General features: G+C 33.8%; 1 protein-coding gene across 3 annotated transcripts in view; it reads right to left on the bottom strand.

Annotated features, from left to right (window-relative positions):
- Positions 1–13,262, bottom strand: part of FSTL5 (follistatin-like 5) — an 817,862-nt gene that overhangs the window by 384,881 nt on the left and 419,719 nt on the right. For all 3 annotated transcript variants that reach the window (XM_011959691.1, XM_011959692.1, XM_011959693.1), the window contains exon 6: positions 9,350–9,470. In XM_011959691.1, the coding sequence (XP_011815081.1) occupies positions 9,350–9,470 (121 nt within the window). The remainder of the gene's footprint in view (positions 1–9,349; positions 9,471–13,262) is intronic.

Genomic DNA, 13,262 nt, shown 5'->3' with positions numbered 1-13,262 from the left:
TGAGGCAGGAGAATGGCGTGAACCCGGGAGGCAGAGGTTGCAGTGAGCTGAGATTGTGCCACTGCACCTCAGCCTGGGCAACAGAGCGAGACTCCGCCTCCAAAAAAAAAAAAGAGAAAGATAATATACTCGGAGGGTGTGAGGGGAGTGAGAGTTGAAAAATTACTTACTTGGTAAAATCTTCCCTTCAGGTAACGGGTACACTAGAAGCCCAGTCCCCACCGTTGCAGCATATACCCATGTGACAAACACATCTCTGAATCCAAAAAATACGGTATAATAAATGCATTTGATGTAACTCTTTCTAAAGTAAATATTCTATTTATGTTGAGAATATATACAAGTATGTTCGTCCCTTAGACGAAATTACATTCATTTTAATATGTTTTTCTGAATTTCTGAAAAATAAATATTAATACAAAGTTTACACCATGTTATTCATATACAAATGGAATGTGCACTTAAATTCACATTTAAAATAATTGGAATTAAAGTTTTAGATAGGGAAGTTGTTATCATTTGACACTCTAATATTCCACTGTCCAAGAGGGTAGCCAGTAATTAACTACACGTGGCTGTTGAACATTTGGCTTATCCAACTGAGATATGCTGTACTGTAATAATGTCAAATACACACCAGGTTTCAAAGACTTGGTAAGAAAAAAGAATGAATAATATACACTTAATGCTCATGTTGATATGATAATAATATTTTGGATGTGTTTAAGTAAGTAAAATCTTATTAAAATCAATTTTGCCTGATTTTTCTTTAACGTGACTGCTAGAAAATTTCAAATTATTAGGATGGCCAGCATCTTTTGTTTGTATTATGTTTCAATAGACAGTGTTTCTCTAGGTATAAAAGTGATAGTTTGGGCATGATAATAAATAGAGTATCACCTTCAAAATTTTAAAAATTATGATACTTTCAAACAATGGCAGCCATTAAAAGATGATATTCATTTGCATTTTAAAAAATTACTGTATGGTCTCACTTATACGTGGAATCTAAAAAGGTCTGAAACATAATCCTCGGGCAAATCCTACCTAAGATAACTATACTGTCATCAGCGCAAAGAAATTTTAGGTTAGATACACTAAGTTATGACCGACAATATATGGTTCAGTGTGGAAAATAAGAATGATTGGTCAATTCTCATTCTATTGTACTGCAATTACACTTAGAGTCAGAGAAGACCTTACTCTATTAATATGTGTATGACAAATAAGTAAATACTTAAAGAAATAAATACGATAAATGTTTCACTTGAACTGTCTAATTGTGTCTGCTTTTAGGATTATAAACCATTACATTAGCAAGCAAAATGTACCAGTTAGAGATCAGAGTGTGGAGAATGCCAGATACTATAGGTGAAAAAAAGAACCCTAAAGGCACAATAGCAGCAACCCATTAAGATAATCTTACAAATGGGAGATTAAAGGACATAATGAAGGATGAGGTTATTTTACAATGGGAAAACCTAAGACTTAAAAAAAAATTCAGTTGAAATTGGTATTGCTTCTCTTTCTCTCTTTCCATTACAGTTGGCGTATAAAAATAATTTCCTATGTTTAGGAGCAAAAAACTGTCCGTTTGGAATACATGTCTATAGGCTGGGTCTCAGCAATCATTTTGGAAAATCTTTTCCCTAAGAACCCAGATAGCAACAGCAACACAGAGTAGAAAGCAAGGAAATGGTGCTGAGTGGTATTTCCCAAAGTAGCCAGGGAATAGCTATGAACTCTAACATAAAATGTTTTATAATCAGCCCTAGCACAGGGACTCACACTTGTAATCCCAGCACTTTGGGAGGCTCACTTGAAGGCAAGAGTTTGAGACCAGGCTGGGCAACATAGCAAAGTCCCATCTCTACTAAATAAATAAATAAATTAGCCAAATGAGGTGGCACACTCTTGTAGTCTTAACTACTTGGGAGGCTGAAATGGGAGGATTGCTTGAGCCCAGGAGCTCAAGGCTGCAGTGAGCTATCATAGTGTCACTGTACTCCAGCCTGGGTGACAGGTGACAGAGGGAAAACTTAGCTCAAAAAAAAAAAAAGGATAATCATACAAACCAACATGCACATTATTAATTTTGTAATGCTACTATGTAATAGAAGAGTTATTCTCCAAATATGTCAGGTGATTCAATTGCTACAAGATTTCATATTACGATGATCTGTATATATGGGATTATCTTGTAGTAGCTATAACATCTAACACAATGATTCCCAAATCAAGGTAACCTTAGAATTATCAATGCCTTTGTGTTTGAATGCAAGGTTTAGTCTTTCAGAGATAATTCATGAGCTCTATGCCAGAGGTGAATTCAGTTGCCCTGGCAAATTTTGTTGTTTTATTTTTTAAATGGCAGAGATACAAAATAGTGACACATCATGATTTATAAATCAGTACATTTGAACAAAGTAAGGATGCCTGTGAAACCACTATGGATGTTAAATATAGAAAGATGATAGATAGATAGATAGATAGATAGATAGACAGATAGATGATAGATTTCCAGCACCATAGATGACCTGATGTTTTCATCCCATTCCTTTTCCTCTCTTGCAAAAGCTACCATCATATTAACTTCTAAAACCATAGAGTAGTTTTAGCTGTTTTGGATTTTATCTAAATATATTCCTACTTGATGGATGCTTATATGCTCTGCTCCTTTATCCAGCATTATTGTTTTTCAGTTTTCTTACATCCAACCTCTCAACCATCAGCACTTTTGCTTCTGCGCCTACATCTATATTGAAAGTCTCATTACCAAAGCTACCATTAAGTTCCTTACTGCCAAACCTAGTAGCCAAGAAGAATTCACTTTTTTTTGCCTTGGACTCAGCTTTGAAAAATGTTCATCAATTCTTCCTTAGTTTCCTAAGGTGCCCTGCTTTGGACACCACCCGTTAAAATGCATTTCAGTTTTAATTCTGGTGTGGACTGAATTGTGTCTCCTCCAACTTCATGTTAATGCCCTAACCCTCAGTGTGACTATATTGGGAGATAGGACCTAAAATAACGTTAAGGTTTAATGAGGTCATTAGGGTGGGTCCTAATCTGATAGGTTTTGTGTCCTTATAAAGTGAGACATCAGAGAGCGTTCTCTCTCTTCGGTGACAATGCAGCAAGAAGGCAGGCATTTGCTTACAAGCCAGGAAGACAGCCCTCACCAGACACTGAATTGACTGGTACCTTGATCTTAGACTTCCCCATCTCAAGAACTATGAGACATAAATTTCTATTGTTGAAGCCACCTGTCTACCATATTTTGTTATGATAGCCACTAAGATAGTTCTCAACTCCTCCACTTTTGCTTGTTCATTCTCTCTTTACAAGCTCATCTTGAATGACCCAGCCTTCTGACAGAGCTTCAGTTTCTACCTGTATATTCCCTATCTTTATTTCTGGCTGAGGTCACCTACTCGAACCACAGTATTCTCCAAACAGAAGTTTGTGTATTTTTAAAAAATATACCAACATGTCCAAAATTTAACTCAATGTCTTTCCCTAAACTTGCATCTCTTCCTGTGACCCCTGCTTTAATAAACAGAAACACCACTCACCTTAGTAGGCAAGCTAGAAATCTGGGCATTATCCTTGACTCAAGTCCTCTCCTTGTCGTGTATATCTAATCACTCAGCAATTCAAGTTAATTCTGTTTATAAGCTATTTCGCAGACACGGTCACATTCCTTCATTTTTACTGTTGCTTCTTTGGTTCTGGCCCCATCATCACTTTTAGCCTACATTAGTGCAACATCTTAATTTTGTTCACTAACCTCTGCTATTTTTCTCAGATAAAGGTTTTCATATACCAATGATCTAATATCTATGAATGGTAATGTAATATTCATTTTTATTTTTCTAATTATTAGAAGCTTTCAATAAGTAATATTTTAGTGTAGCTGTTCTGCTTTCCCTGGAAAATGAGTTTTATTTTCCTCATAATGTCATTATCAAATCTATACTGCACTAAGAAATGTTTCATATACAGTAATCACATTTTGAATACAAGCATTAATAATTAGGTGATTTAAAATATTTTAAAATATTTTAGAATTTTAGAATTATAGTTACTTCTTTTAAAGAAAGAACAATAGAATTATTATACAATTAATATCATTAATTAGTGTTAATATGATGTTCACAGTTGATGTATTTTACTGACAAAAACTTAATTATTTTTATGCCTACTAGAAACATATCTTCTTTTGGATATTTGTACATATAAAGATCATGTTGAATTAACAGAAATTTTTAATAGTTTAACATTAGAAGTTGAACACACAAAAATACATACACATCTTAAAGTACATATATATGTATATGGTTTTGGGAGCTGCAACTTAGAAGAGTTTAATAACACTTCAAAAATCTATCACATTTACCAAAATGTCTCATACAGTTTTAAAAGTTCATACTCCTCATAAGACTTCACACAATTTTAAGGTTTAGTACTACAGTCAAAGTAATTCATTATTTAACTCAGGAAATGAAGTACATAGGAAGCAGTTTCAATACAAAAATTCTTTCTCTGTGTACTAGTCAATTATACCACTCTTGATTATCTAGAAACTCTAAATGAAGTAATTCGTTTCTAAAAGCATCACTTCATCATTTCAATTGAGTTTCACAACCTAAGCAAATAAAGGCATTTTTTTGAACATCACTTCTGAAGTTAAATGCCTCAATTAGTGTGTGGTCATCTTGTGTGATGGCAAATCACTTGTACTTACTGACAGATTTAAATCAGAAGTATAGTATTCCATGCAAATCATACTTAATGTTACAATTTGATTAAATTTGAATTGGAAGACAATGAAATATTTAGCACTTGGTATAAAATAATAGCACTATTAATTCATTTTTAATTCCACGAGAAACTTTTGCACCAGAAAATGAACACACTTTGCTGAATATACTCATGACAACAAAATCCAGGGTGAAGGATGTACACCACCTTCCCATCTTACCAGAGAATTTGGTATTTCCTCTCTATATTCAAAAGTATGTCGCTAAACTTACTATTTATTGGATCCTATTAAATAGCTTTCCAAGTCTGTTAATCAAACAAGGCATGATATGAAATACTTGAAGCACACAATAAGGATTTATTTTAAATATGTTAGTAAAAATCAATTATTAACAATTATTAACAATACCAAAAATATGAAGAAAAACTAAATGACCATTCAATACCTATGATAAAATATTAAAATAATTTATCTAATCCACAAAGAAAAAAGGTATTTTTGAAAAACACCTTATATCTACTGTAATAACACTGCAATAATATAAGAACATTTGATAATGTGCTATTTTTTTGCCATTAACTTTTTCCTGTTTGCAGATTACCCTTTACTATCTTCCGTTTTATACCATGGCAGAAAGTAAGAACCTGGAACTCAAGAAATCTGTCTACCTTTGTATCCACCAGAAAACAATTAATAGATCATGATAGGTTTCTAACTTCTTCTGCCTTAGTTTATCCCTCTGGATATTCACTTAAGGCTTTTTTAGCTTTCTGAGCTTCTTTTTACAAAGTATGTGGAAAAATGCATCCCAGATGTGGAAAAAATGCCTCCTTTTTAATCTTACTACATCTGTCATTTTGATCACTGTCCATCTGAGATTATATATTCCTAGGGGAAAGGAAACTTATCTTTGCAAGTAGCTGTGACTATCACAACACCCTATACACAAAGGTACATAATACATTATTTTTGAATAGATTCCTTTTCCCATTAGTGTTATACATGTTTTATTCATGATACCTTAGTATTTTACAACTTTGTAAAATCATGTAATTATACAAAGCCTGTCACTAAACTTCATAAAACCCAAGTGGATTTAGTTATCAGGTAGTTTTATGGAGGGAGAGAAAGAAATGGTTGTGTTTATAATTCTCATTAAAGTATAAATATCTTCTCACTAATGCAGACACAATCCACACAGGTCAGTTCTGTACCTCTGAGGAATCACTATATAGTTTGATGCCTAATTTAAGTAAGGGTGAAGCAGTGAAAATGTAATACCTTACAAGAAATTTGCTTGGTGAGACCAGAAAGAATATTAAAATATTTCCTATAATTGCAGCATTATTTAGAAAAACATTATTTCCACTAAATGATGTTGTGAACATCATTTTATCATTGTTATGGAATAGTTTTGATTATCTAAAAAGAAAAAGTAATCTCATGATTGCTGATTGCCGAGCAATTTCATTACCCAACTAACATCTCTTTATGACTAAAAATGTAGACCTTTCGTATTATAAATTTGACCTAATGGCAGAATCATTACTATATTCACTAAATTCATTGTATTTACTACAAATAATTTCCATAAAAATTTTAGCATATTACTTTCTAATAGTTAATGAAATCCACATAGATTGCCTTCTATCCAAATTCAATATTCCCTAGTACTTTATATGTAATGTGTTTTACTATATCTTTATCAAAGCTTTTTATTGATTATTTAGATTTCTGACTTGTAAAATGTTATTTATAAGGACAATGTTCTGATGTACCTTACTTTCTTTAGCAACATCAAATTACATCCAAGAACACAGGATTATTTTTCCTTGACAGGTGCAAGCAGTAGTATTCTAGGCAAGATTATTTTTACTGATAGGGCCAGGGATTGCTTTTCAGTGTCTTTGCTGGCTATCACAAAAATAACATATTACTCATTCACATATTTTTATTGTTTCTCTTCCACTATCACACCACCAACAATAACTCTATTTTGAATAAATATCTTACACAAACATATCCATTTAAGACTCTTGTTGATGCTGGGTAAACTATATACTATTGAAATGATTTCCAAGCATGGCTGTAGATTTTGCCTACTTTTGTTAGTCAAGTCTATGTATCTTTCTGTTGAGAGATAGAGGTAGTGGTTAGGAGATTAGACTGCTTATTTATTAAAACTATTTAGTAAAATGCCCAAAATAATTTCTACATTTTCATAAAATTTCAAACTGCAACAGAAAATGCAGTTGGGTTAGCTTTTTCTAAATACCCTGATATATCCAATATCTGCCTTTTTATTTATGTTATTCTTTCTGTTCACTACCCTTTGCTCATCTCCAAAAGTTTAAATTCACTTGTCCTTAAGATTATTTTAATTATTTAATTTCCACCACCTTCATGAGGTATCCTTGATTTCCAAAACTAAATATCATATTTTCAACTTACGTAATATTTTATAGGCTTTTTAAATAACACCTATTCCCTTCTATCTTATATGATAGTATCATTCATATAGACATATGCACACACACACACACACACACACACGATTATATGTACACATAAGTTTTTCCCTGACAAACCACATTTTCTCCCTGTTATCCCGCCATCATGAGCACACAAAAGAATGCCCACTACAGCAGGAAGCATAGTGAAAAACACATAGACTTCATAATTAGGACAACATGAGTTTGATTAGAAACTCAGTCACCTATTTGTTAATTTCTGTGTATTTCACCTCCTTTGTATAAAGTAGAATAATAATGCTGCATTTTTTTTATTATTATTTTTTGGAGATGGAGTCTCACTCTGTTGTCCAGGCTGGAGTGCAATTGCATGATCTTGGCTCACTTCAACCTTTGCTTCCTGGGTTCAAGCGATTCTCTTACCTCAGCCTCCTGAGTAGCTGGGATTACAGGCACCTGCCACCATGCCCGGCTAATTTTTGTATTTTTAGTAGAGACAGGGTTTCTCCATGTTGACCAGGTTGGTCTCAAACTCCTGACTTTAGGTGATCTGCCTGTCTCAGCCTCCCAAAGTGCTGGGATTACAGGCATGAGCCACCACATCCTGCCAATGCTGCTTTCATTTTATCATTTTTGAAAAGTACCTAACCTAACAATACCCTTATAAAGAACTAACAGTTTACCGGATCATCCTGTGTTGTATTCTGCCTAGTAACTTAAAGTGAAAATACAACTTAACCATATCCAAAGAATGTATTTTTATCATGATTTAAAAATTTATAAGCTACAACTATTTTTCATATATTATTTTGCTTATATAAATGATCACATAAAATATAATAGTGTTTTAATAAAAATTATCAGAGTAAAAAATATCCTTATTTATATGAATTTTTAAGAAGAAAAATATATTTCAGTAACTTCTCCAACATCAGACAGCTGATAAATGGCTAAATGTCAGGGGCATAATTCAAAAAAGACCTTTTTACCCGCAAGTACATATTCTACTTCCTATCTTTTCTGAAAAAAAAAAAAAAAAAACAAGAATTTTGGTTTCAAGTTCTGAATTAAACTGAATCCTGTTTAATTTTCCTCCTTTGGTGATTTTCTAATACTAACTAGTAAATTTACTTGTCTTTCTTTTACACATAGCTTCTAAATCCTTGTTTTTCTGTTGTTGTTGTTGATTGTTTCTTAGTCCTTTCTCTTTCAACTATATTATTATTATTAACTATTATTATTATTGCCATGGAGTCTTGCTCTGTCACCCAGGCTGGAGTGCAATGGTACCATCTTGGTTCACTGCAACCTCTGCCCCTGGGTTCAAGTGATTCTCCTTCCTCAGCCTCCCGAGTAGCTGGGATTACAGGCACGTGGCACCACGCCCAGCTAATTTTTGTGTTTTTAGTAGAGGCGAGTTTTCACCATGTTAGCCAGGCTGGTCTTAAACTCCTGACCTCAGGTGATCCGCCCACCTCGGCCTCCCAAAATGCTGAGATTATAGGCATAAGCCACCCATTAGTGGCCTCTTTGAATTATTTTTAAAGAACAACCTGGTATGTAATTTTGGTTAATCATCTTTATGACGCTGTTCTAAAAAACACATTTAGTCAATCTGAAGACACACTTTGGCAATTCAAACATGTATCAATTTTTCCAAAGTACTTTAATAAAAATAAAAGTCTTCATTCGAATGTCAATCATTGCCCTTCAAATACATGCAAACTACATCTGTTAATCCATTTTGGTTTTCCAATGAAGTTAAAAAATTTGACTGTGTAAATAATTGTTTTTGATACATGGTGACAACTGGTGAAAAGCTCCTCCTGCTCTAAAATAATCTTGGAAGCAGCATTGAGAACCTAATGTCTTAAACTATAATCAATGAGAATTGATGATATTCATAGTTATCAAATATTTCTAACTGTTCATTTCAGAACTACTAAATCCCTTAGATTTTCTCTGTGTTTCAATACAACTTGAAACTTAAATTCACTAAATTATGTAACTTTTCTTAAGAAACAGCTTGTACTATGAGAGCAAGCAAACAGACCATATTGTGGAAAGCAACAGGAAAAAGAACAAAGAGAAATTGGAGAATGAATCTTGTACTCACGGAATGCTCTATAAAATTCTTCAAGAGCCAGGTGCTTGTCAGCATTAAAATCATCGTATTTCAATAGATCATACAAAGTACAATCAAAGAGATCCTTGCCAAGTTCTTCCTGTTTTATCACCTAACAAGAAAATTATAACCATACCTTTATATTTGTGCCTTAAAATTTCTATAATATAATTTATTATATGTAATAATCACATAACAGATCATTTCATGTCTGCAGCAGGGCAAAGAACTCAATTTTGGAAAAATCCAGGTTTTTAGTTACTGAACAATTATTTTTAACCTTTTCAAAGATATTAAGTTATGATGTTAAGATAGGTAATTACAATTTTGTTCAAATGTTCTAATATAAAAGTTTCACAGTGAGACGCAACACATCTGAACATTTAAAGAACATTTTGTATTTCATGCATTTTCTTTGCTCCATTTATACTGACTCAAGGAAATACTTCTGTATGAAAATTGCCTCCTGTGTCTCGGTGACCTATGTCAAAATAAAACAGTGGTCTTTCCCAACAGAAATAGTGAGACAGTTTTTTCCAACTTTTTTCCTCATATGATTTGTAAAATAATGAAGTTAGGTTATTTTTTTCTTCTCTGCCTAAACTCCTCCCCAGCTGGAAGTTAAGTCATTTGAGATTGTGCATGAATTCCCTCGGTCACAAAAGAGCTATTAAGCAAATGACTGTTTCCAGGAGCCAGATAGAATTAATGCACCAATTGATGATGAAAATCTATCCAGGCATGAGTGAAGAAAATCATCAAACTTCTTTTCTAGTCTGTGCTCTAGTCTATGGACTGTGGCTGCAGCTTTTTGCTACTCTACTGATTTTGACTATTTCATGTCATATAACAGAGCTTCCCAAGATTTTTCAGACATTTCTATTGTGGTAGCTGCATAGCTGTGTCTGTGGTTTTTCATACTCTCTCATATACAAAGGCAGGGGTTTATATTGCTTGAAGCTGTGCATCACAGTAGTTGGTTGGTTTGTTTGAAAGGTAGTGCAGTATAATCAGAAAACAAAGGCTTCAAAATCAGGTGGCTCTGGGTTCGGGACCTGCCACCGCCATTTAATACCTCAATAATTTCTGGCAAATCATTTAAGCTTTCCTCAGTTAGAAAATGAATGTGAAGATTTACACACACACACACACACAGAGTCAGGTGTAAGACGTAACATACAGCATATACTCAAAAGTGATCATTTAACATTAAAAATAGTAATTTTTACATAATGCATTGCTTCTTTAAATAATTCACTGCAGACTTCCAGACATTGGCTTGTGCATGTTATGGTTGCACATTCACAATGAATTATCGTTTCTTTTGGTGGAGCAGAATGTCTTGGACTTTCTTTAGTACAGCAAAGGCAGATTGGCGATGCTACTTTCTAAAAATCCTCAGATGCTTTTGAGCTATTTTTTTCACCTTTTCTGGAACACTCCTGTGTTGAACGTTTCATGATGTCTGAGTGTAGATAGGCTGAGGAGATAACTCTGAAAATGGAGCTAAGCATCTGGGTCACAGGAGCCTCCAGCACCCTCTCTAGCCAGCTAAGCAGTGATACGTAATGTTAGCACATGCAGTGCTAAATAGAACTTTTGCAACTCAGTGAGTTCTTTATTTTTGTGTATGTACTAGTGTTAAAATTATATCGGTTAAGCTGATTATTTGTTAACTTGAAGAAGAAAAAAGGTGAAAAGCTTATCTGGTTTAACTGACCCATATACATAGAACTTGTAGATGGCAAGCCCTAAACCTTTGCACAGTCCAGCTGGATGGGTTAACGAAACTACATAATGCTGAAGCCATCTCTTCTATAAGCTTAATAAAATACATTTTATATATATATAATATATATATAACCATTTTTCTATTTAGAAAGCAACAGAGCTCTCAGTCATTCTCTCTTTGTTATTGGTTAGATCATAGAAAATGACTTTTGACTCTTCCTGAGGGCTAGGAGTAGGGGCAGTGTGCACAATTCTATCCCTTTATGCATTAAAGATGTGCAATGTTAGTGTTGTGGTAATATTTGGGATGCAGTGACACCAGACTTTGTTCAGACATTTTATGACTTTTAGTCTCTTTTTTATTTGTAAATAGAGAGGAGCACAAAGATAGGGGCAAAGCTTTTGTCATTTTCTGTCTCATGTTTATTTCTGTTTTAATATTTTACAAACTTAAATGTATTAGACCAAGATACTGGACTTCTCACTTTATACTTATCACTGGCTCTTGCATAAGACTAGTTTGATCTTGATTTGATCTTGGCCTTGATTTGGTCATGATGATACAGCTTACGCTGGGCAGGCCATTTTAATGCTTGTGACCTTAAGAAGCCGGTCCTGGCTAATAAACTTCTTATTTTTTTAAGCCCTTATCATCTATACTGAAGCATATCCATGCATAGGATAAAGCAGATTAATTTTCTTATTCTAAATATTTCAAATATGTGTCTGCTCATTTATCTCATTTAAGTGGTCAATTAAATACCCCACTTAAAACATGATTCTTAGTAATTATTTCTCTCCTTCGTGTGTCCTGATGGGAAGCTCTGTCACATTCTGGTGTTTACTACTGAGGGAGGTACTTTCCTATGACTTTTCTTCTTTTCTGTTTTTTTCACATCTTTACTGAGGTATAATTGATATAAAAATGGCACATATTTAACGTGTAATGTTTTATGTGTTTATAGGACATTTCAATCAGCATTGAAAGATTGGTTTAGATATACCGAATTTGTGTCTGTGTGTTTGTTTTTGTTTGTTTGTTTGCTTGTTTGTTTTGAGACAGAGTCTTGCACTGTCACCCAGGCTAGAGTGAAGTGGCGCATCTCGGCTCACTGCAACCTCCACCTCCCGGATACCCAGAATTTTTATAGCTTTACAGTCATGAGTGTTTGATGGTCAGAAAGAAAGTATGAAAAACTATACAAATAGACTTCCTTCCTCAGTCCACAGTAACCACTCTTTGGCACGGGGGATCCAAACTTGTAGAACTTTGATAGTTCCTTGCACTTCTTTCATCTAGTGTTTGACACTGATTCCAAAAAACTCACTGTAGACGTCTCAAAAGGCACATGTTAGTCCTTGACTAGCAATTCATGACACTGCCAGATTCACTAAATATATTTTAATACATGTTCAAACATCCCGTGATGATACTTCATGATCTCATGCTATTCATTATCTCATACCATTTTACCTCTTATAAAATGATATAAGAGATAATAAGTGGTTTAAGAGGTAACAAGATACCATCTTATGATTTTGATAGGTCAAAAAGACCAATCAGATTTTCACTTGTTACCTCTGATAAAATGGTGAGGATGTTTCCCAAACCTACTAAAGCTGGTAAACTCCTTAAGGAGTTGGATAGCCTTAAGGCTATCAAAAGAAAATCTTTTACACTTTTTTTCCACTGATCAAAGGTCAAATTATATGACTCTTGGGCCTCCTAATGGTTTGGTTCAGTGTCAGAAAATAGAAGTATTAGCAGAATGGATGGCCTCAGGGGAGCTCAGACACACAGCATGGAAGAGGGAGTACATTTTGAACTTCAATGTAATAGAATGGTCAGAGTTGCACAAGGACTGTAACAAATCAGGAATGACTCACTGTCTTGGTATTGTATTCTCTTTTGTTCCAAAATAAACAATAAAAAAACTTGGACATCCTCAAAATGAACTATTCTCCTTACTGTTTTTACTATTTGCCTTCACTCACTTATTTAATCATCCATTCAACAAATCCTTTCAGACTGCCTATTTGTGTCAGGCATTATCCACAACTCTGAAAATACAGCAGAAAAGATAGACAAAAATCTTTTCCATATGAAACTCATATGCTTGTGAAGGGAGAGCAAAGAAATATAGTAGTAAATATATATATATATATATATATA

This window comes from Colobus angolensis, unplaced genomic scaffold (assembly GCF_000951035.1).
Source record: "Colobus angolensis palliatus isolate OR3802 unplaced genomic scaffold, Cang.pa_1.0 Scaffold5, whole genome shotgun sequence".
In the NCBI taxonomy this organism is placed as follows: domain Eukaryota; kingdom Metazoa; phylum Chordata; class Mammalia; order Primates; family Cercopithecidae; genus Colobus; species Colobus angolensis.
The sequence above is the reverse complement of the archived record's forward strand: the minus strand, read 5'-3'. Positions and strand labels throughout refer to the sequence as shown.